Source organism: Balaenoptera physalus, assembly GCF_965194825.1.
Source record: "Balaenoptera physalus genome assembly, chromosome: 1".
NCBI classification, from domain to species: Eukaryota; Metazoa; Chordata; class Mammalia; order Artiodactyla; family Balaenopteridae; genus Balaenoptera; species Balaenoptera physalus.
The window spans coordinates 81,407,447-81,433,492 of record NC_138882.1 but is presented as its reverse complement, the minus strand read 5'-3'; the positions used below and the strand labels follow the sequence as shown (position 1 = coordinate 81,433,492).

Here is a 26,046-nt window from a genome sequence, read left to right as displayed (position 1 = left end):
CAAGGAACTGGAAAAACAAGAAAAAACTAAGCTCAAAGTTAGCAGAAGTAAGGAAATAATAAAGATTAAGCAAAAATAAATGAAATAGAGAATAGGAAAACAATAGAAGAGAATAAGAAAACTAGAGCTGGTTCTTTGAAAAGATAAACAAAATTGACAAATCTGTAGTTAGATTAAACAAGAAAAAGAGGACTCAAATAAATAAAATTGTAAGTGAAAAAAGGAGACATTACAATTAATACCACAGAAATACAAGGGATCATAGGAAATTACTATAAACAATTATATTCTGACAAATTGGACAACACAGAAAAAATGAATAAATTCCTAGAAACATTCAACCTATGAAGACTGAATCATGAAGGAACAGAAAATCTGGAGAGATCAGTAATAAATAGGACATTGAATCAGTAATCAAAAACTTCCCCAAAAAGAAAAGCCCATGACTGTATAGTTTCACAGGTTAATTCTAGAAAGCATTTAAAGAAGAATTAAAGCCAATTCTTCTCAAGCTGTTCAAAAAATGGAAGAGAAGTAAACATGTACAAAACATAAAAAACATTTTATGAGGCCATAATTACCCAGATATCAAAGCAAAACAAGGACACTACAAGAAAAGAAAAGAAAAAAAAAACCTACAGGCCAATATCCCTGATGAATATAGATTCAAAAAAAAAAATCCACAAAATACTAGCAAATTGAATTCAACCACACATTAAAAAGATCAAATATCATGATCAAGTGAAATTCATCCCTGGGATACAAAGATGGCTCAACATATGCAAATCAACAACTGTAATATATCAATTTAATAGACTAAAAATTAAAACTATAAGATCATCTCAATAGATGCAGAAAAGGCATTTGACAAAACCTTTCATGATAAAAAAAACTTTCAAAATTGAATATAGAAGGAATGTACCTCCATATAATAAAGGCCATATATGACAAATCCACAGTTAATATCATACTCAAAGGTGAAAAGCTGAAAACTTTTCTTCTAACACCAGGAACAAGCAAGAGTGGTCATTCTCACCACTCCTATTCAACATAACACTGGAAGCCCTAGCCAAAGCAATTACACAAGAAAAAGAAATAAAAGGTATCCGAATCAGAAAGGAAGAAATAAAATTTTGTATGTGGATGATATGATTTATATATAGAAAACCCTGAAGACTCCACCAAAAATCTTCTGGAAGTAATAAAATACAGTTAAATTTCAAGATAAAAATAAACACACAAAAAATCAGTTGCATTTCTACACATTAACAACAAATTATCTGAAAAGAAATAAAGAAAACAATCCCATGTATTATAGCATCAAAAACAATAAAATACTTAGGAATAAATTTAACCAAGGGGGTGAAAGGTCTATATATTTAAAACTATAAGACCTTGATGTAAGACATAGAAGAAGACACAAATAAATGGAAAGATATCCCTTGTTCATGGATTGAAATAATTAATATTGTTAAAGTGTCCATACTACCCAAAGCCATCTATACATTTAATGCAATCCTTATCAATATCCCAATGATTTTTTCACAGAAATATAACAAAGAATTCTAAAATTTGTTTGGTGCTACAAGAGTCCCCAAATAACCAAAGCAATATTGAGAAAGAAGAACAAAGCTGGAGACATCACACTTCCTGATTTCAAACTATATTGCAAAGCTATCATAATAAAAACAGTATGGTATTGTTATAAAAACAGACACATAGACAAATGAAACAGAATTGAGAGCCCATAAATAAACTCATGCATATATGGTCAATTAATAATTGACAAGAGAGCCAAGAATATTCAGTGGAGAAGGGATAGTTTCTTCAATAAATGATATTGGGAAAACTGGATATTCATATTAAAATAATGAAACTGGACTCCTATCTTACACTACTCACAAAAACAAGACAAAAGCAAACACACAGATATAAAAAACAGATTAGCAGTTACCAGAGGAAAAGAGGGTGGAGGGAGAGCAAAGTGGGTAAAGGGAGCCAACTATATGGTAATGGACTGAAACTAAACTTTTTTGGTGTTAAGCACACTGTAGTGTAAATGGAAGTCAAATTATAATATACACATAAAATTTATATAACATTATAAACCAATGTTACCTCAATTAAAAAAAGAGAAAAATAGAAGAAACACAAATGAGGAAAAAAATGAATAAAAAGAACTTGATAACTGGAAATAAAGAAAAACATGGTTAAAATGGTAAATTTTATGTTATTTATATTTTAGCAAAATAAAAAAAAGAAAAAATATATTATGATTTATCATATAACAGGACACTACACAGCTTTTAAAATAGTACAATAATCTACATACAGACTTCAAAATATTTCATGATATTTTATTAAATAGGTATACTTCTAAATATCTATATATTCACACGTATGTAGAAGTGTTTCTACAGAAAAATAGAAAAATATCTGCAGAGCTAATATTTTAACAATGCTAAGCTTTTAACAATGGGTACCACTTGTGGTAACTTATAGCGAAGACTTTAACTTTTACATTATATACTTTTAAAATGTTTTAATTTATGTGCTAGCTTATGATTGCTTTAAAATTAAAATACAGACTTCAAACCATATTACCACATTTTCAAAAAGTTTGTGAATTAAGGAAGAAAACATATTCCTAAAGCTTTTAGAGGTTTCAACAAATACAGAACTTTGGATGTAGTGAAACCTACTGAGATTATGTCTCCTTATAAATATGGGGGCGTCTAGATTGGCACCTGGATTGGCCTGACATACAAAATATGTCATTACAATTTAGTGTAACCGCAACGGTATTTTATGTAACTTTGCTTTAATTTTAGTTTGGTAACAGTGACCCCCAAATTCACTGAGTCACATATTTTATGTAGAAACAGGATGATTAATGTAAGGGGCAGGGCTGGAGCTCTGTACTCTCTAAGCAGAGAAAGCACTTGGACAAAAAATTATGGACACAGCTTTCTGTATGGAGCAGTCCCACAAAATCACTAACCTTGGGTTCATGCTTTCTAAGCTTCATTGTCCCTCTACCCCATGACCTCAAGTTCTTTTATTCCTGTCCTGTTTTCTCTTGTAAAAAGAACTCAGAGCAGAGTTTGACCTGTACCTGAAAGAACCAATAGGAATCCGGCTCTAGTAACAAAGTTCTTCCCACTGCTGAGTTCATGTTGGTTCTCCTGGGCGATCTCTTCAAAGCTTGAGCCAACTTCACTTCACAGTAGATGCAGGAATAATCTCATGGAGGAAAGCACCTGGATGAGGTGTACTGGAACGCTGATTCTCCCAGGATCTCTGAAGGACATATTAGTTCCGAGGTATGGGGTCGTGCATGGTTTCCCAAGAGCAGAATCTTCTATAACTTCACATAACATCTTCATAGTCCACATCTGTAAGATCTGCCTTCTTCAGCCTAGAATAGATGGCTGAGGAGTTCTAAGAGCAAAGGTACATGGATAGAACCTGAGCAGGGAAGACAAGTCGAACATGTTTCCCACAGGTCCTCTTCCCCAGTCCTCTTCCAGTCAGCCTGGATGGTGCACCGCTCAAGACAAAACTTGGAGCCTCTTGGAAGACTGTGGTCCTAGGCCACCATTTTCAAAGGGCCTGCGTCCCACTGTTGGGCTACTGAGATGCTCCTGATGAGCAGCAAACTGACCCACACAAAGCCTTCTCTCATTTTTATGAGTCATTGTTAGGCTGTTCCATGGATTATAATTTTTCAAGGATGTCAGAATTTTGTATTCATAAACTAAATTTAGCCTGTTACTGGAGTTTATCAAGGACTTGAACTCTGTCCTGAGATATTTGGCCGCCACACCACACTAGACTCAAATACAAAGCACCTACTCTATTTGCACACGTGCAGAGTTGGAATTTATGCAATTTTCTGAAAGCATTTTTGTATCATCAGTGAAGTCTTGAATTGATCAAAGTTTAGAAATTACTGATTTTTTTAATGACAAAAATCACTTAGGTTAGATTTATTCAATATTAATTTAGTTTTTGACAAGTTGTTTGGTTAACCTTATAGCACAAAATGATGTATGTATGGTTCAACAGTATTTCAGGATAAAGATTTTCAAATCTATAGAATTTTTAGACTAAGCATGCACTACAGTTTAGCTACAAACCTTCCATATGTCCATTGCTAAATAAAAGTATACATGAGCCTCTAAAATTACCTTGTACAATGACACTTTACTGTTATAATCAAATGTTTTTATCCCTGTGGTGTGAGGAGATAAGGTAGGAGATAGACCATGAGATATCTTGTTTTTCCTAAGTGGCCATAATTTTAAAAATTTGAGAGCCTCTCTCCAGAAGAAAGAGAGAAAGAGCATGGAGGAAAGAACAGGGATTCTAACTCACCTTATCCCCAGTATGCATCCCAGGGGGTTCTTCTGTGGAGACAAACATATGTGAGATTCCATTTAAAGTCCTTCATTAAATTAGTGTTAATAAAGGCTTCTTTCTCTCCTGTCTATTTCCCATGGACTTACTTCCATTAATATTTTTCTGTCTCGCTTTTCTGCCTATCACAAATATGACTCCTTACTGTACAGAGGAAAACTAGCACCTGGGGGGAGTGAGGGTCCGCCAGCCCCTCCTGGCATTTGTACCTCTCAGCATTTCTGTGCCCACCAAGTACGGGATGGGACAACAGCCACAACTAAGCAGCTGTATTGGGGTGCTACAGGGAGTCCATAGCTGGTACCGTCTCCAGTGCTGCCATTTGACTGGGGAGTGAGATACACAGGAGGCCAAGTTAGCATCAGCATTGGGCTCTACTCAAGACAGCTTCCAGACCAAAGGCCAATCTTCATATAAGGCACAGCAATGCTCATAGCTCCAAGAGCAGAAGCAGCAGCACCAAAGAACAGAGCCATGTTGCCATACACGGTCACTGATTATCCTCCCGGTTCCAGGAAAGACGAAAGTCAGAGACAAGTTCGCTCCCTCATGTCTCACCTGCCGCTGGTTGCTGTTCCTGCTGCACACAGTACACCAAAGAATAAACCTCATCCCCACTTACAACATTCACTGAAAGAAAAAAGGAGGCATCATGACATGACACAGTCCCTTCTTCCTGCCATTTAACTCATGCCATACCTACCACCTATCACAGCCATGAAGATAGATGAGTCATTTATTTGTAGAGGTGGCTGGGACACAGCAGGGTCAGATTTGGTTAATAGACATCACCTTATTGCTTCTTCCCCAGCTTGCTCTGCCTACTTTGGCCCAGGTCATTTGGGAAGCCTCACCATTTTCATAGTCAGGGTGTAGTTGCTCTGGGGCTTGTGAGTTGAGGTAGGTGGATTCTTGGGGTACAGGGCTGGGAAGGCTCCTGCAAACACAGAAACACATGCTACCTATCTGGGATAGCATCCTAGACGTCCCAGACATAACTATCTGGGATTATGAGTAAAACACTGAAGGAGAGAAGCCTGTTACAAAGTGTCCTGAATAGAGTGCTAATTTATGGGGAAATCAGCACAGCTGTCTGGTACAAGCCACAGCTCTATACTTACACTGAGCAAGGCATTGCAGAGTATCACTGGAGTATATATTCTGCAAGTGTAAGGTTCTTATTTGACAGCTTACTGTGGTATTGCCCACACCCAGAATAGTGCCATTCACATCATAAGTGCTCGGTAAATATTGAATGAAAAAATTTTGATTCACCCCAGATGGAAACCGGTTGCTAGGCAGAACAAGCAGCTTGAGGAAGGGAAAGAAGAAAATACTCTTGCATGTGCATGTATCACTGAAAAAGTGCTATTCTGATTTGGAAAAAAATCCGTTTTTTTGTTGGCAAAAATAATAACACAGTATAAAATGTATCAACTAAACACTGATATCCCCCGATGGAAGTATTTAAAAAATCTTTTCCTCTTCTAACCAACAAGGACCTATCATACAGCACAGGGAACAATACTCAATATTTTGTAATAACCTATAAGGGAAAAGAATCTGAAAAAGAATATATAGCTAAATCATTGTGTTGTACACCTGAAACTAACATGACATTGTAAATCAACTATACTTCAATAAAATAAAATCAAAAATAAATTTTACAAAATCTTTTCCTCTTCTAATCTTCTAAGGAACTTCATCAACAATTTTTCAGTATGTTTATTACTTATTCTCTGGCCTGCATTATGGAAATGTGTGTATATCTTAACTACTCTAGGATACTTAAAACTCTCAAGATCTCTCCATATTTTCATGCTTTCTAGCACTCAACAAAATGACTTACAGACTCTCAGATATTGGTTGATTGAATAAATGCATGAAACTGGTCAATATAATGGAACTGTCTTATTCTGCACATTTAGTGAAGGAGATAAATTAGGAAAAATGATGAAAGGATTTAAATTAATTAGTTAATATATAAAAGAAGAGGAATAGCAAATGAAGTTATCAGTGGAAGAACTCTGGAGTAGTAGTTTTGGATATGACAAAATATGGAAAAAAGCTCATGAGAGAGAACAATTCAAAAAATTGTTTGAAATAGATTTTTCTACATTAACTGTGCACACAGAGAAAGCAGAGGTCTCACCTGAGTGGATCCCCAGCTGAACGACTTCCTGCAAGTCAAACAAATGAAAATACATGTCAATGAAGGAACTCTCTTTCTCAGTGCTTTCATACAGCGCTTGTGCAGGGAATGTGCCTTGTTTCAGGATGCCCATTGCAAGATGCCACTGTGTGCTCAGAGGACATCCTGGTAATTATTTGGGCAGATCCTTCATATTGCAGATGAAGAGATTTAGGTCCAGAATAGTTAAGCGAGCTTCCCAAAGACAGTTAATACCAGAATTGGACTTGAGCCCAAGGCTCTGTACCTGCACACCTATAACATTTTTTGGTTTTGGTTTTAGAACCATACGACCTAATCCTATCATGACAAAAGACACTGCCATAGACACAGTATAGTTGGGGTGACGTCTCCAAAGATGCCCAAAAGCTTGGAATTTAAGTAAGAATCTCACATTGTCCTCTCTTGCCCCATCTCCAACTTGCTCAATGGAGAACAGGAGACCAAGATTAAACATACACATAAATAGGTAATAATCAATTGTAATAATGTGTGAAGTTATTGGTACTCTGAGGAAGAATAATAGAAGAGAATTGTAAGCTGTGTGGCCAGGTGAAGCCTCTTGGAGGAAATGACATTTAAGCTGAAAAGTGAGAAACACTCAGCAAAAAGCATATGTGTGGATGTGTGGGTAAATATTTCAGGGAGAAGAAAAACCATGTGACAGTATTCTAAGACAAATAAGAATTAGTGCAATGACTTTACCTGGGAGATTGTCAGTATAGCTGGAACTGCTAACTGTATTTCTCTTATAAGTGGCTGATTAGTTATTTTAAGTAGTTACATTTTTGTATAAAAATTAAACCACAAAAGTACAAGGTATCAGTTTAACCTCAATTGATAATACATGGGGATGAAGGTCTTTACTAAAAACTTTCACTACTTTAATAGGTGCCATCCCATGTGCTGGGGCAGTGGGGTTGGCAAGGTGGCTAATGGGATATATTCATCCTTATTAGTATATATGTCACAAATCTTGCCCTATTTCAGTGAGAACAAAGGTCACAGTAACAAAATACCAATCTCTATAAATACAAACCTATTTTTCTCTTGAGCCAGCAGCAAAATAATAGGGCCATAGTGGTGGGACCAGAGATACCAAGCAGCACCTCCATGACTCTTGAAGTAAGAACTTCTTTTCTGTCCTCCGTAGGCACTGAAGGGAGAGACCTGTACATGAACTGCCAAGGAGAAGGGCTTGGGTTTGGAGAGCAGATATCTTGAGCGTGGGTTGAGGCAAGGTCTGCTCTTCCTGGGGGAGGTGGGGAGGTAGGACTTATTTATGCACCTAGGGACTTGCAGCTTATCACATTGATGAGAGAAGAGAGGCACCAGCTTTGATGTCCCCCATGCCCCCTCAGATACATCTCCCAGGACAGGACTACCCATAGAAGCCTCATCTTTGGTAGCACACCACCAGAAACTTTGTGGGGTCAGCAAAACTCTCCCAGAATGCTGAGAAACAGACATTGACCAAAGTAGTTCCACAGCGTGAGCTATACCTATGATATTGAGTGGTACCACCTCACTGCGCTGGGCCACCAGGCCATTGTTGGCCTCACAGTAGTAGTTTCCAGAATGTTCTGCAGTCAGAGAGAGGTTGAAAGACACTCCTCCTCCAGAGGGAGCTGAGCTGCTCCCCAGGGCGACATCCTCATGATAAAACTGGTACAGGATCGGGGCAGAGCCTCTCCTGACCTCGCAGTGAAGCTCCATCATGTCCCCCACCACAGCCTGGGCCCCGGGAGCCCTGAGGGTGAGGACAGGGTGAGACACTGGAACTGAGAGAGATAGTAGACTGTCAGAGGGGGTCTCTGATGATGACAGACTCACAATCCCTGCCCACAGAGGCGCAGCGCCAGTTCACTTCCTCAGGGTGCCCCAGGGGAACATGCTGGCTGAGCAGAAAGGCAGTGGAACTTACTTCTGACAGTGATGTTCACCAGCTCACTGAGCCTGGGGCCATAGCCATTGTCAGCCGCACAGTAATATTGCTCAGAGTCACTCTCCCTCACCACAGGGATCTCAAACGTCGCCGTCAGTGAACGCTGGGTCTTCGTTTCCAGGTTTAAACCCAGGACCCCTTTGTACCAGAAGAAGGTGATATCTCCTGTGCCCCCAGTGACCAAGCAGACAAGAACCAGCTTTTCCCCCTCCATCAGGTATCCACCGGCAGGTTGTATCTCCAAGTTCACATTACTGATGGGGACCCCTACATGAACACAAGATGACACAGGAAGGCCCTGAGTAGGGAGGGTTTCAGGGACAGGGTAGGTGCGACAGTCCTGAAAGCAAAGGCCTCCGGTGAAGTCAACAGCTTATATTATTTAAAGGTGGGGCAGGGAGCTAGTGGGCAGAGGGGGTCCTGCTGATTTGGAATTGGCATTGGTTGGGTTGATGGTGGTAGGGTAAGAAAGACACCATAATATTCCCATGGAGGCTACAGTGTCTTCTCCCTGCCTAAGACAGTGTGATTCCCAGAACCATGATCTCTCAAACTCCCATTTTTCAAGGCACAATAGTGTAATGGCTACAAGTCTAGGTTACAAATCAAACTGCCTGGGTTTGAATGTTGGTTCCAACTCTTCTTGTGCATGCTTGGTCAAATTACTTAACTTCCCTGAGACTCAATTTCCCATCTGGAAAATGGAGAAGATAATGACAGTTATCTCCTACAGTTGTGATGCTTCAATTGAACAACATGTGGGTCAGATTGGTTCAAGATGACGGAGTAGAAGGACATACACACTCACTCTCTCTTGCGAGAGCACTGGGATCACAACTAACTGCTGAACAATCATTGACAGGAACACACTGGAACTCACTAAAAGAAATACCCCACATCCAAAGACAAAGGAGAAGCCACAGTGAGATGGTAGGAGGGGCATAATCACAATGAAATCAAATCCCATAACTGCTGGGTGGGTGACTCACAAACTGGAGAACAATTATAGCACAGAAGTCCACCCACTAGAGTGAAGGTTCTGAGCTCCACATCAGGCTTCCCAACCTGGGGTTCTGGCAACAGGAGGAGGAATTCCCAGAGAATCAGACTTTCAAGACTAGTGGGATTTGATTGCAGGACTTTGATAGGACTGGGGGAAAAAGAGACTCCACTCTTGGAGGGCACACACAAAGTAGTGTGCTCATCAGGACCCAGGGGAAGGAGCAGTGACCCCATAGGAGACTGAACCAGACCTATATGCTAGTGTTGGAGGGTATCTTGCAGAGGCAGGGGGTGGCTGTGGCTCACTGCGGGGACAAGGACACTGACAGCAGAAGGTCTGGGAAGTATTCCTTGGCCTGAGCTCTCCCAGAGTCTGCCATTAGCCTCACCAAATACCCTGTAGCCTCCAGTGCTGGGTCGCCTCAGGCCAAACAACCAACGGGGAGGGAACTCAGCCCCACCCATCAGCAGACAAGTGGATTAAACTTTTACTGAGCTCTGCCCACCAGAGCAACACCCAGCTCTACCGACCACCAGTCCCTCCCATCAGGGAGCTTGCACAAGCCTCTTAGATAGCTTCATCCAGCAGACAGCAGAAGCAAGAAGAACTACAATCCTACAGCCTGTGGAACAAAAACCACATTCACAGAAAGATAGACAAAATGAAAAGGCAGAGGGCTATGTACCAGATGAAGGAACAAGATAAAACCCCAGAAAAACAACTAAATGAAGTGGAGATAGGCAAACGTCCAGAAAAAGAATTGAGAATAATGATAGTGAAGATGATCCAGGACCTCGGAAAAAGAATGGAGGCAAAGATTGAGAAGGTGCAAGAAATGTTTAACAAAGACCTAGAAGAATTAAAGAACAAACAAACAGAGATGACCAATACAATAACTGAAATGAAAACTACACTAGAAGGAATCAATAGCAGAATAACTGAGGCAGAAGAACAGATAAGTGACCTGGAAGACAGAACGGTGGAATTCACTGCTGTGGAACAGAATAAAGAAAAAGAATGAAAAGAATGAAGACAGCCTAAGAGACCTCTCGACAACATTTAATGCACCAAAATTCACATTATAGGGGTCCCAGAAGAAGAAGAGAGAGAGAAAATATTTGAAGAGATTATAGGCAAAAACTTCCCTAACATGGGAAAGGAAATAGCCACCTATGTCCAAGAAGTGCAGAGAGTCCCAGGCAGGATAAACCCAAGGAGAAACATGCTGAGACACATAGTAATCACACTGACAAAAATTAAAGACAAAGAAAAATTATTAAAAGCAACAAGGGAAAAATGACAAATAACATATAAGGGAATTCCCATAAGGTTAACTGCTGATTTCGTAGCAGAAACTCTACAAGTCAGAAGGGAGTGGCATGATATATTTAAACTGATGAAAGGGAAGAACCTACAACCAAGATTACTCTACCCAGGAAGGATCTCATTCAGATTCGACAGAGAAATCAAAAGCTTTACAGACAAGAAAGACCTAAGAGAATTCAGCACCACCAAACCAGCTCTACAACAAATGCTAAAGGAACTTCTCTAAGTGGGAAACACAAGAGAATAAAAGGATCTACAAAAACAAACCCAAAACAATTAAGAAAATGGTAATAGGAATATACATATCGATAATTACCTTAAATGTGAATGGATTAAAAGCTCCAAACAAAAGACACAGGCTCGCTGAATGGATACAAAAACAAGACCCATATATATGCTGTCTACAAGAGACCCACTTCAGACCTAGGCACACATACAGACTGAAAGTGAGGGGATGGAAAAAGATATTCCATGCAAATGGAAATCAAAAGAAAGCTGGAGTAACAATACTCATATCAGATAAAATAGACTTTAAAATAAAGAATGTTACAAGAGACAAGGAAAGACACTACATAATGATCCAGGGATCAATACAAGAAGAAGATATAACAATTATAAATATATATGCACCCAACATAGGAACACCTCAATACATACAGCAACTGCTAGCATCTATAAAAGAGGAAATCGACAGTAACACAATAATAGTGGGGGACTTTAATACCTCACTTACACCAATGGACAGATCATCCAGAGAGAAAATTAATGAGGAAACACAAGCTTTAAATGACACAATAGACCAGATAGATTTAATTGATATTTATAGGACATTCCATCCCAAAACAGCAGATTACATCTTCTTCTCAAGTGCACATGGAACATTCTCCAGGATAGTTCACATCTTGGGTCACAAGTCAAGCCTCAGTAAATTTAAGAAAATTGAAATCACATCAAGCATCTTTTCCAACCACAATGCTATGAGATTAGAAATAAATTACAGGGAAAGAAAACGTAAAAAACACAAACACATGGAGGCTAAGCAATACGTTACCAAATAACCAAGAGATCACTGAAGAAATCAAAGAGGAAATGAAAAAATACCTAGAGACAAATGATAACAAAAACAAGATGATCCAAAACCTAGGGGATACAGCAAAAGCAGTTCTAAGAGTGAAGTGCATAGCAGTACAATCCTACCTCAAGAAACGAGAAAAATCTCAAACAATCTAAATTTACACCTAAAGGAACTAGAGAAAGAAGAAGAAACAAAACCCAAAGTTAGTAGAAGGAAAGAAATCATAAAGATTTAAAGATTAGAGCAGAAATAAATAAAATAGAAACAAAGATCAATAAAACTAAAAGCTGGTTCTTTGAGAAGATAAACAAAATTGATAAACATTTAGCCAATAAGAATAAGATTAGAAATGAAATAATTTCTAATAATTAATAAGATTAGAAATGAAAAAGAAGTTACAATGGACACCACAGAAATACAAAGGATCATAAGAGACTACTACAAGCAACTCTATGCCAATAAAATGGACAACTTGGAAGAAACGGACAAATTCTTAGAAAAGTGTAACCTTCCAAGACTGAACCAGGAAGAAATAGAAAATATGAACAGACCAATCACAAGTAATGAAATTGAAACTGTGATTAAAAATCTTCCAACAAACAAAAGTCCAGGACCAGATGGTTTCACAGGTGAATTTTATCAAACATTTAGAGAAGAGCTAATACTCACCCTTCTCAAACTCTTACAAAAAAATTGCAGAGGAAGGAACACTCCCAAATTCATTCTACAAGGCCACCATCACCCTGATACCAAAACCAAAGACACTACAAAAAAAGAAAATTACAGACCAATATCACTGATGAGTATAGGTGCAAAAGTTCTCAACAAAATACTAGCAAACAGAATCCAACAACATATTAAAAGCATCATACACCATGATCAAGTGGAATTCATCCCAGGGATGCAAGGATTCTCCAATATATGCAGATCACTCAATGTGATACACCATATTAACAAATTGAAGGGGGAAAACCATATGATCATCTCAATAGATGAAGAAAAAGCTTTTGACAAAATTCAACACCTATATATGATAAAAACTCTCCAGAAAGTGGGCATACAGGGGACCTACCTCAACATAATAAAAGCCATATACAGCAAACCCACAGCAAACATCATTCTCAATGGTGAAAAACTGAAAGCATTTCCTCTAAGATCAGGAACAAGACAAGGATGTCCACTCTCACCACTATTATTCCACATAGTTTTTGAAGTCCTAGCCACGGCAATCAGAGAAGCAAAAGAAATAAAAGGAATACAAGTTGGAAAAGAAGATGTAAAACTGTCACTGTTTGCAGATGACATGATACTATACATAGAGACTCCTAAATATGTCACCAGAAAACTACTAGAGTTAATGAATGAATTTGGTAAAGTTGCAGGATACAAAATTAATGCACAGAAATCTCTTGCTCTCTATACACTAACAATGAAAGTTCAGAAAGAAAAATTAAGGAAACAACTCCATTTACCACTGCAACAAAAAGAATAAAATACCTAGGAATAAACCTACCTAAGGAGGTAAAAAACCTGTACTCAGAAAACTGTAAGACATTGATGAAAGAAATCAAAGATGACACAAACAGATGGAGAGATATACCATGTTCTTGTATTGGAAGAATCAATATTATGAAAATGACTATACTACCCAAAGCAATCTACAGATTCAATGCAATCCCTATCAAATTACCAATGGCATTTTTTACAGAACTAGAACAAAATATCTTAAAATTTGTATGGAGACACAAAAGATCCCAAATAGCCAAAGCAATCTTGAGGGAAAAAAATGGAGATGGAGGAATCAGACTCCCTGACTTCAGACTATACTGCAAGCCTACAGTAATCAAGACAATATAGTACTGGCACAAAAACCCAAATATAGATCAATGGAAGAGGACAGAAAGCCCAGAGATAAACCCATACACCTACGGTCAACTAATCTATGACAAAGGAGGCAAGGATATACAATGGAGAAAAGACAGTCTCTTCAATAAGTGGTGCTGGGAAAACTGGACAGCTACATGTAAAAGAATGAAATTAGAACACTTCCTAACACCATACACAAAGATAAACTCAAAATGGATTAAAGACCTAAATGTAAGACCAGACACTAAAACTCTTAGAGGAAAACATAGGAAAAACACTCTTTGACATAAATCACAGGAAGATCTTTTTTGACCCACCTCCTAGAGTAATGGAAATAAAAACTAAAATAAACAAATGGGACCTAATGAAACTTCAAAGCTTTTGCACAGCAAAGGAACCTGTAAACAAGACAAAAAGACAACCTTCAGAATGTGAGAAAATATTTGCTAATGAATCAATGGACAAAGGATTAATCTCCAAAATATATAAACAGCTCATGCACCTCAATATTAGGAAAAACAAACAACCTAATCAAAAAATGGGCAGAAGACCTAAATAGACATTTCTCCAAAGAAGGCATGTCCAAGAGGGAAAATCTGCTCAACATTACTAATTATTAGAGAAATGCAAATCAAAACTACAATGAGGTATCACCTCACACTGGTTAGAATGGGCATCTTCAGAAAATCTACAAACAACAAATGCTGGAGAGGGTGTGGAGAAAAGGGAACCCTCTTGCACTGTTGGTGGGAATGTAAATTGATACAGCCACTATGGAGAACAGTATGGAGGTTCCTGAAAAAACTAAAAATAGAATTACCATATGACCCAGCAATCCCACTACTGGGCATATACCCAGAGAAAACCATAATTCAAAAAGACACATACACCCCTATATTCATTGAAGCACTATTTACAATAGCCAGGTCATGGAAACAACCTAAATGCCCATTGACAGACTAGTGGATAAAGAAGATGTGGTACATGTATACAGTGGAATATTAGCCATAAAAAGGACCGAAATTGGTTCATTTGTAGAGACATGGATGGACCTAGAGACTATCATACAGAGTGAAATAAGTCAGAAAGAGAAAAACAAATATCGTATATTAACGCATATATGTGGAACCTAGAAAAATGGTAGAGATGAACCAGTTTGCAAGGCAGAAACTGAGACACAGATGTAGAGAATAAACGTATGGACACCAAGGGGGGAAAGTGGGGGTGGGGGAGAGGGGGGTTGGTGAGATGAATTGGGAGATTGGGATTGACCTGTATACACTAATATGTATAAAATAGATAACTAATAAGAACCTGCTGTATAAAAAATGAAATAAAATAAAATAAAATAAAATAAAATAAAAACAACATGTGTGAATCACTAGAACAGGGCCTATGGCATATGAACTGTCCAGAGGCTTTTTGTCGTGGTCCAGGTTCACAGAGTTGAGTTTTGAGGAAGTCTGGGAAAGCCCAGCTTTCGGAAGGTATTAGCAATTGCTTTATGGTATCATGGCTACATCTTTGTCTGAGAGTGGGAGAGGATGTCAGAAACGTCAACCATGTTATATGGAATAACATGGTTCAGAATCACAAAACACCCTCATTCCTTTTTATCTTTCAAAATCAGACTTCAGCTTCTCTTCCATAAGCCCTTCCGCCATAGCCTTTTCCTCAAAGCCTCCTCTTACCACCTCAGTCAGATTTCTCCCTTCTTTGTAGTTTCTATTAATAGTCGACCTTTACGACACCACCACACATTTCACCCTAGTTGTTTAGGATGCCAGTTAAGCATCAGTTTCTCATAGTCAGGGACAATATATTATGCAGCTATTTCCTCCACACCCTCCAGCACAGTGATGACACACAGTAAAGACTTCCTAAAACTTCTTTTGTTTGCTTGAATGCGAATGGCAAGGATAAGGGAAGACCCCTTAAGAACTCTGATAATCAAAAGCTCAGGTACATGTGTCAAAGAGTATCCATGCATGCAGGAGCAGAACACAACAGTCAGGGAAGACCAGCCTCGTACCTCTGCCCTTCTCAGCCCAGCCCAGCAGAGGTCCCCACCGGAACTCACCGTGTACTTGGATCCGGACTCTGCGGCTCCATTTGACTCTGAGTGGTGTTGTCTTTGCTTGACACCAGTAGGACCCTGAGTCTTCCCTCCACACAGCAGGAATCCAGAGCTCTGGGATGCTGTCCCAGTCCAGCCCTAGGGGCCTGCCATCTTTGTAGAAGCGGAACTGGAGCTGAACATCTAACTTCCGTGGAGGGGGCTCGGTCTTACAGGCCAGGGTCATTGAATTCCCCTCTATGGGCTGAGAGGGGCTGACTGTCAGGAACAGCTCTAGAGGGAAGAGTTAAACACATATTCTAGGGCAATGGGGTTCAGAGATCCTGATGGGTGGCACTTTGTGTTCTCAGCACTTGCTGTCAGCAAGACTCAAAGGTCCAGCTCATTGGACATGCAGACCACTTCTCACGTTACCGCCCTGCCCCGACATGGCGCATGGGCTTTCAGCTGCTCACCCCCAGCACCTCCTGCCCCTGTGCAGCACCACTTCCTTCTACAAGGCAACCCTTACCTTTGACTTGGTTATTACTCTTTGAAGTTTCTATCCATGAACTGAAAACACTTTTGGAGACAATGCAGGGATACTGATGACTGTCACTAGAGTTGGCATTGGAGATGGTGAAGCTTGAAGTTTTAGGAAAATATATTTCATTCATCCTTGTTATAAGCCATATTGGTCATTTTCTTCTGTTCCCATTCCCCTGATGTCTCAGACCCACGCTATCTCTTTCAGAGATAGAATATGAGACATGGAGGATCAGTCTGGGGTACTCAGAGGAACTCTGTTTCTTCTGTACTGTTTCTCTCCTGCCCCTTTTATTGCTATTCCTAATGGAAGGAAGAGGCATGCATTTGCCTAGAAATACCCTGCATCCATACATCCACATGGCCCAGATCCCTTGATCTGGGACCTCTATACAAACCCCTATAGAAAGCATGTATCCCTTTTTGGCCATAGGGGTTCTTTTCCAGATGAATTAAAGTAAAGTAAATAAAGTTGTGTTCTGCTTTCATCTCATCTCCTTATCTATCCCAGTTGCAGCAGCCCATGAAACATGGAAAGCCCTGATTGCATTTGCTCTCAGGGCATTTGTTTATCCAACCTTCAGAGCCTTTGTTCTTTGGGAAGTTTTAAGAGTATTCCTAAGAAAAGCCTCTTTGTCTCCTCATCAGATGAAAATGCTAAGTGTTCTAGATCACTGAGGGGTGATTCCTAGTCCAGTATCTATAATCTCCAAGCCTTTCGACTGGAATGCTTTACCCTAGGACTTTTAAAAATTCAGTTCAACTGTGGTACCAAAATGTTTACCCTGTGCTGAGGCCTGGAATACCCTGTGCATTAGTCACTTTCTCTCCTTGGAAAACTGTAGTCCCCAGAGGACTGAGGAGCAGCACAGCTTTGGGAGCATAGCAGAAAAAGCAATAAAAAAGGCATCTAGGCACCTGAAACCCACTCTTTTGAATGGGTCTGGGGTGGGGATGGAATAGGACACTGGACAGGGCAGTTTGCATGGGTCCAGAGCTCAGTCTTGCAGCTTGGAGCTTGTTTCAGAAAATTCTCAGGCACAGAGACTACCTGGCAAATTCCTGGTGGCAGAAACGTTGTTTCTTCATCCTGGATATGGCTTTGGATTTTTGCTTAGGCTATGACTGGTCAGGCACATTTACAGAGTAAAAGCGGAGCCAAGCACAAGGCATCAATCATGGAATTAACATAAGGCATGAGTTAGACTTGGACAAACATCAGGTGAGGAAACCAGAAGCCTGAGTTGGTTCTGAGTATCTCTTGTCATAGGAATCCCAAACCCTGTGTTCCTAGTTGCACATGCAGCCTGTGTTGAAGTAGCAGGATAATCTCTTTTAACCCTGTGCTTATTATTTTAAGCACAAGACAGCAGTCCTCATATATATTAGATTTAAACATACTTTAGTGGAAGATTTCTTCTGGGGGAAAATTTCCTCCTTTCCTCATCCGGTACAAGTAAGACTGAATCAGGAGCAAACTAATGAAGTAAGTTTGCATAAAGCAGAATCTGAGAGACAAAATGCACCGGGGTAACAGTTGTGACTGCAGAGCAGGGCCGAAAACAGGAAGAAGGCAGCAGTCTACAGTTTGTACATGGCCCACGCATTGACTGTAATGTTGTTCTCCGTGGAGGCGTGACTTTGGCAGTTTTTTCCAACACTTCTGGTGGAGTACCCAGCTGGGAGTACACAGGGGTTTTGGAGCCCTTCTGCCAGAGGGCAGAGATTCTTCTATAACATCAACCTTCAGCACCCCCTGACTTCCTTGTGCAAACAGCATTACACTCCCTAAGCTGGGACGTCCCAGAAAAAAAAGATTGTGGTCTTGAGAAGGTCAGAGCAAGACCTGCTCCATCAGCTGAGCATGTACATGTCACGTGCAGAGACTGGTGTGAACACAAGCAACCTGGGCCCAAGGGGGCCGCTGTCATCTGTATACCGGATATCAAACAGCCATCCACAGGCCTCCTGCACTGGCTCAAGTGACAAGATACCCACAGACGATGAAGAAGAAAAGGAAGTGCAACTCACCAGTTGGTTCACAGAGTGGAGCTGGGGGAGAATTTAGCAGAGATCAGTACAGGGCAGCAAATCCCAAACATACCCAAAGTTTAACTCCCACAAGCGCTTTCCCAACAACACACCCTCCTTCTTTTGTGCCCTTCCTCTCTTTTTTCTCTCTTTCCCTCTCTTTTTCTCTTTTCCCCTTCCTATCTTCTTATTTTCTCCCCCTTCCCTACCTTGCTTCCTTCCTCCTTTCTCTCTGTTCCTTTCCCCACATTCCACATCAATCACCTGCCTACAAAATGACACAGAGTTCTGTTTTATGATTGTAATTTCCAGTAACTTCTCTCACCTGTGGTTATGAGATGGCACCTTTGTTGTATAACTACTTAGCCGCTCCCTTCCTCAAGCCCATCATCCTCATTCCCTCTCTCAAAAGTCTGATGATCCAGCTCGAGACTTGCTGACTCATGGTAACAGCGGTCAGGCAAGGAGAGTGGACAGGTTTATGCTCAAAACATGATGCCCCTTTATTTAACAACTTCAGGGCAGAGGAGGCTTAGGTTCAGAGAAGGACTTCAGATTTCTCCAAAGATTCTCTCTTATCCCAAGGATTTGACCATAATGTTGTGGCATAATGGTCAAGAACAGAAAATTCTGGGGAAAACACAGCCTTTGTAGCCAGATGACATAGACCTGAATCCTGGCTCTTTTCCTCTTACAAGCTGTGTGACTCTGGGAAAAATGCTTTACCTCTCTGTGCTTTAGTTTTCTGTAAAATGGAGATAATAATAGACCTACCTCACATAGTTTTGTGAAGATTAAATGAGTTGATATCCACAAAATGCTTAGAAGAATGCCTGAAATTTATCTAGCATTTAATAAATATTATCTCACTATTATTATCTATTTTAGTTCAGTTTGGTCTGAGATGCCTACTGTTTATATTAAATGTTTATTTGAATAATCAGTTCCTCAGGAAGGAGAAGGGAATCAATGAGGGCTAGCATGAAAATCACATTTTATTTATTCATCCATACCACAAATAATTTTGAGTGCCTACTATATGCCAGGCATTGTACATCACACTTAGGTTGCAGGAATGAACATGAATGACAATCTTTTCTGTCAAGGAATTTACATTATAGTGGGAGAGAGCCAATCAAAAAAATATATATGTAACATGATTTTAGAGAATGGTCAGTGCTATAAGAAAAATACAGTAGAAAAATAAGTTACAGAGTATCTTGGGATGGTCTTGACTATTTAGATAGATGTCAATTGAGTAGAAACATGAATGAAATTAGAGAGCAGGCCTTCTGAATATTTGGGAAAGAGCATTCCTGGCAGAGAAACAGCAAACGTAAAGACCTTTAGAAGGAATGAGCTTGTCCAAGGAAGAATGAGAAGGCAGGTGCACTGGGAACTGACTAGGTGAAGGGAACAGTGGTTGATACTGGTGTGTGAGAAGTAAGCAGGGGTCAGTCACAGAAGGCTTTGTGGGCTTGGTAATAGCTTTGGATTTTGTTCATGGTGTAATAGAGAGCGAGGGACAGTTCTGACTTAATTTGCATTTGTAGAATCATTCTTCCACTGTAGAAAGAACAGACTACAGACATGCAAGAGTAGCAGGGGGAACATTAGTGGGAGGTTAGTCTGGAAGAGTGAGGATGGTGGCTCAGGCTAGGCAGTATTGGTGCTGTGAAGGGGACAGATCTCAGTATAAATTTGGAAGTAGAATCAATGGGAATTACTTATGGATTGGATATAAAGTGTCAAAGACAGAGAGGAATTAAGTATAACTCCTAGATTTTTGGCCATAGCAACCAGAAGAATGGTGGTGACATTTACAAAATGGAGAAGTGGTGGGAGAAATAGGTTAAGTCCTAGGTGATGGTGACTCATGTGGAAGATCAAAGGATCTGTTAGGACATGTTGAGTTTAAAATGCATATTAGACAGTTGAATGGCAGTTGAATATATGAAAGGTGTTCAAAGGTGGGATCGAAGTTGGATAAATAAGCTTGATTTTAAGCTGTTTAAGCTTAAAATGACTAAAGTGTAAAACTTAGGGAATGAGTATGGATGGAGAAGAGAAGTCTACGTACCAATCTTGAGAAACTCAAACATTTCAAAGTCAGTAAAGAAGCAGGTATTAAGTTAGAAAGAACACCAGCAGAATACGGTATTTAGAAGCCAAGTGGAAAAGTATTTCCAGGAGAGGGAATGATCAACTTATGTCAAATACCCCTGAGATGCTGAATAAAATGAGAAATAAAAATTGAATCCTGGGTGAGGCAACATAGAGGTGGTTGATGATATTAACAAGAGCAGTTTCAGTGGAGTGGTGAGGACAAAGATTGATTGAAGTGGATTCAATAAAGGATAAGGAAGAACTATAAGGACCTAAAACAGTTTAGCAGTTTCCAGGGGTTAGGAATGAGGGAGGAGTTGACTCTAAAGGGATTGAGGGCATGAAGGAATTTTTGAAGTGATGGAAATCTTCTGTATTTTGATCGTGGTGGTAGTCATATGATGCTAAATCTTTGTCAAAAATCATAGACATTGCATCAAAAAAGTGTATCTTACTGTAATGTAAATTAAAAATGAATTTTAAAAAGAAAGGATGGGAGGAGATCAAGTAAAGATAATGACTGACTGAAAACTATAAAAGGATGTGCAGAATGGTGAAGCAAATGGAGGTCACATTTCTATTATTTTAAGATAGAAGACATTATGGCATATTTGTATACTTATAGGAATAATCCAGGATGGAGAAATATTTTGATGATGGAGCAAGGGAGTCTGGGACCCAATGCACAAGTGGAGAGTCCTGTCTTCAATTAAGATGAGGGAAAATATATCCATAATAGGGAGAGAAAAGGCAGAGTATGTAAATGCAGAGGTGGGCAGGTTGATAGATACAGCCGTATAAAGATGAGGAAATTGTCTTTCGATTGCTTTTATTTTTCTCAGGTTATAAACTAAGAGTAAGAAGAGAAAAGTTTGAGGAGAAAGGAGTGGGTATGAAGAAGTGGTCATCAAGAATGGAAGAGCATTGGGGCTTCCCTGGGGGCGCAGTGGTTGAGAATCTGCCTGCTAATGCAGGGCACACGGGTTCGAGCCCTGGTCTGGGAGGATCCCACATGCCACGGAGCAACTGGGCCTGTGAGCCACAACTACTGAGCCTCTGCGTCTGGAGCCTGTGCTCCGCAACAAGAGAGGCCACGATAGTGAGAGGCCCGCGCACCGCGATGAAGAGTGGCGCCCGCTCGCCACAACTAGAGAAAGCCCTCGCACAGAAGCGAAGACCCAACACAGCCATAAATTAATTAATTAATTAATTAAAAAAAAAATAGAATGGAAGAGCATTGACTCTGAAAGAATAGGAGGATTGCATGGCACCTGAGATTGGTGGTCCTACATTTAAAGGAAGATAAGTCAGCAGGATTGTACCTTTTGTTTAGAGTCACATTCAGCTGCTTAGGCACAGGTGTGAAGCATGCAGAAAAGTGTGTTAGTCAGGAAAGTGCTACGGGGAAGAGGGATGAAGGTACATCCAAGGGAGTATTGTGATAAACTACAGAATCTAAGTATTGTGAGAAGTGAGGACATGGAGTGCAGTAATCTGACAGTGGAAAAGTAAGCCTGGGGAGGGGAAGGCATGTTGAACATGGAGCATTAGAGAAAGTGAGCTGGAAGTACAATGTAGTCAGGTAGGGAGGTGGGTGCTGAAGTCAAAGATTTTGGAAGTGGGACAGTTGTTGGTAATGATAAGTTCTAGGCTTTGATGGTAGAAATGGGGAAGTCAAGGAAGGATATAGGAAAATCATGTTAATGATAAGAAGGGCAAGGAACTGAGAGGCCAATTTGTTGTTTGAATTATCTTTGTGGCTATCGAAACCACCAAGAACCAAGTCAGAATCAAAAGTGGAAAGAAAGAAAGTGAACACTCCCTATGAGATAAAAACTAAAACGACAGTTTTCTTCCAAAATCTGGCTTTCCAGTATCTATGACTTTCTGCCCAACTCTAAGCCCTCAGTGGGAAGTAAAGATCTGAGCGTGCCTGACCATTGCCCAGCAGAAACTTAGTCCTGAGAAGTCCCAATGCTCTTCAGGAAGCCGGGCGCCAGGGAATGGAATCCCATACCCTTTTCTGGGTCGTCCTACTCACCACAGATCAACAGCAAGAGCCTCAGCAGCATGAGGACCAGGTCGGGGTACTGGAACTGGAGGTGCTCTCTCATCGAAAAAAGAATTCACCTTAGAATCAGGAGGCAGTGGCTTATCAGAGGTTTGAGGAAGTCGGGATCAGAAGTCACACAATCGAAAGCACACATTTACAGAAATAGAAAAAGGAACAAGAGCCTTCTGATGGCCAATCTCTATTTCCTCAGCTCTGGAGGCCAAGAAAATTAAAAATAATCCTGTTTATAGTTTGGTTCTATTTCCAAAATGTGAAGAGAATGCATATTAATACATCAGCTCCTTCTTCAAGAACACAGGTAGCTCAAAGGAAGTTTCCCAAAGGCAGTTTCTGACTTTGATGAGCATCTCATCAGGCAGTGGTCCTGCTGAAATTCAAATGGCATGTCTGTCATCTTTGATAAAGATGTCTCCTCGACCATATCTAATCAGCACATCCTTTTGTCTCACAGCAGCCTCTATCGTAGTCACGCTATGCACAAGTGCTAGTAAGGCGGGGACCGATGGGCTGTCACCCAGGTTATGTGTAATGTCTGACAGTTGTTGCACAGGATGATTTTTAGGGTCAAGCTATCCATAAAATACTAGCTGGCATATTTAAACTTTCACAGTGTACCAATAAGTGAGCATGAAACAGCTGAAAAATAAAATCATGGGAAATTACAACCTGGGCAACATTTATAAGTGAAATACAGGAAACAGGCATATGCAAATTATCTTCTGGGCATTTGGGGTCAGTTCGCCATTATCACTAACCCTGGCACTTGTAATACTGTTCCCGCCCTCACCCAAAATCAGGATATTTATAATCTCTTCCATTTCTTCCTTTAGCACCTTGTGGCTACCAGTTCTCCACACTTGAAGCCTGTATTTAATTCCGATTGTGGATTAGAGGGGAATAAGACATCTTAATTTTCAACATTTCTTGAATCTTTGAGTATCTAGGCATAAGAATGTGTAGAAGCTGAGATATTAGGGACCTGGGAAGATGCTATTCAGTAATGACTTCCAAGTCCAGGTATCGAGTCCAAAGAGGAAGACTGAGAAAAGAAACAAACGGTCTTGTAATAACCTAAATGGGAGAAGAATTTGAAAAAGAATAGATATATGTTTATGTATAACTGAATCACTTTGAAACTAACACAACATTGTAAATCAACTATAGTTCAATATAAAATAAAAACTTTAAAAAAGAAAGAAACAAATGGTCAGTGATGTACAAAGCTGGAGGGAAGAGGGAGCAATGTTGCGGACCAGACTAAAGACCCCTAGGAAATTGCCAAAAACAGGAAAAGTGTGCCACAGCTTTGTTGATTGACTTGGGAAAGCCTGTGTGGGGATGAGTTTGCCTGGTTTAAAGTTTCAGGGCCAAGGCAAAAAACTCAATGAGAAATGTGGAACCCTCTAAACTCAGAGTGTAAGGGTATGATTCTGCATACACTGTGCTGTTTAACACCTTTTCCTGTGCTCATGTGTGTGCCTTCACAATTTCTTCAGATTAAAATATCTGTCTCCTCCTTCTCCATGGGTTTAAAGACCGCATTATTTATCAAGTTCTCACATTTTATTTTTATAACATTAGTACATACATATATACCAAGAAATGGAACACGCCTTTAAGTTATACAATACTATAATAAAATGGAAAACCATGAACCCACTCACAAAGATTCTAGTGAAGTAAATGGGGATAAGAGCTGATTCAGGAGGTGGTAAGTGAAAGGGTGTACCACTAGAAAGGAGAGGAATGTGAAATCCTCTGGGGGAAATCACTGGGGCTCCAACATCAGGATACGAATTTACACAAGAAGATGCTTCTATTGAGAAATCAGCACCTTTTGCTCCACGGAGCAGTGATGAGGACACAGAGGTGATTTGAACTCAAATGCAATAGTTTGGAGAGTGAAGTAACATAGCACAATGCAGAGAAAAGATCTACAATGCTCATGGGTCATATCTAACAAACCCCACTTTCTGCAGGGGAAACTGTGATGGTTAATGTTCCATGTCAACTTGTCTGGGCTATAGTGCCCAGATGTGTGGTCAAAAACAGGAATCTTCATTCCCATATATTACAGATGAAGAAAATGTGGTCCATAGCGGAGAAGAAATTTGTTTCAAGTCACTGTAATAGATTGGATTACTACTTCCAACTATTGGCTCCCTACCTATAAGAGAATTATATATGCTTTCTCATCGTCAGGTGACTTGCTCAAGTTTCCTTTGGGAGAAGTGGACATCCCTGATTCACTGGCTTTTGGCTTGGCTATGGGACATACCAAAGGGATATAAATGTACAAGGTATTTGCTGCATCCATTCAGACACTTAATCGCAGTTTCATGGTTTGATTTGACTGCTCCTTCAACACACTTCCTAGAATGAGATGACAGAGGAAACCTGAACCCAGCCTACAGCCTGTAGCCAAGCCCAGATGAGCCCAGAAAAACCTCAGCTGACCTGCAACCCTCAGTTAGCCTGGGCAAGAAATAAAAGTTTACATTGTAAGTCATGAGATATCGATATGGTTTATTACCATAGCAAATGCTAACACAGTCACACAACAGATTTGTGGCTGGGCATTATTAATATGCATTGTCAATTTGATTTCATCTTCAAATTAATGTTACTCATTTACTTATTGGATCTCTGCTCTGGAGTGTTAGGAGTACACATCCTCTATTCCTCTGTTTTCATAAAAGGAAGAGATTTTCTGTCCATACTTGAGGAAGAATATTATCAAGGAGATGTGATTTATTTGATTGATACACTTAGGAGAAGCAATTGAGCAAGCTTGCCCTAGTGCCAGCTGGGTTTTCTCTTTGTGCTACCAGGCTTCACCATGCTCTAATCTGCCACTGTCCATACAAAAGGAGTCTGTCCCTGATGCAGAGGCCCATAGGTGTCTCGACTGCCTGTGGCTGGCATGGTAAATCTGCTTAGTACAGCGGTTAGTTATCAGAGAACCCACTGAGGTCACACAACTGAAGCCACTTCCTCCAAAGTACTTTTTATTGCTGAGAAAGCTGAAGTTTGATTCCCTCTGCATGACTCTTGGTACTCTCAGTTTGTTCCAAAGTTGGGTGAGTAAGAAAGGGGTGTTACTTATTGGTCTCTAAAAATGATAATATGCGCCATGCACTGTACTGCATGCTGGGTTTACAGTGATTTTTTTATAAGGCATGTTTCTTAAGTGCCAGGAACCCACAGTATAGTAGAGAAGAGAGATATATAAGCAAACAAAACACAATGAAGTGATTAACATGATAACTGGAATAGTCATGGGTATAGAGGTAACATAGTGGAGAGTCTAACTGAACTTATATCAGGAAAGGGGTGGGGTAAGGGAATTAAGCCAACCTTTCTAGAGGACGTCATGTGTAAGCTGAATTTCCAAGAAGGAGTAGTAGT

The 26,046-nt window shown here is 40.0% G+C and overlaps 1 protein-coding gene and 1 pseudogene across 2 annotated transcripts in view; both read right to left on the bottom strand.

Annotated features, from left to right (window-relative positions):
- LOC309655170 (Fc receptor-like protein 2) overlaps window positions 1-3,175 on the bottom strand; it is a 32,831-nt pseudogene extending 29,656 nt beyond the window's left edge. The window contains exon 1 of the transcript in view: window positions 3,116-3,175. The product of the transcript in view is annotated as an Fc receptor-like protein 2 (transcript). The remainder of the gene's footprint in view (window positions 1-3,115) is intronic.
- On the bottom strand, window positions 574-25,563 carry LOC309655124 (Fc receptor-like protein 1; the record flags this gene model as incomplete). Its single annotated transcript, XM_082449994.1, is given in 12 exon segments — window positions 574-3,441; window positions 4,378-4,409; window positions 4,978-5,049; window positions 5,274-5,377; window positions 7,646-7,766; window positions 8,113-8,391; window positions 8,535-8,822; window positions 15,906-16,175; window positions 18,459-18,479; window positions 22,606-22,651; window positions 22,653-22,694; window positions 25,504-25,563. Coding segments are annotated over 12 exon segments (1,407 nt in total). The 3' UTR covers window positions 574-3,369.
- Between the last annotated feature and the right edge of the window lie 483 nt (window positions 25,564-26,046).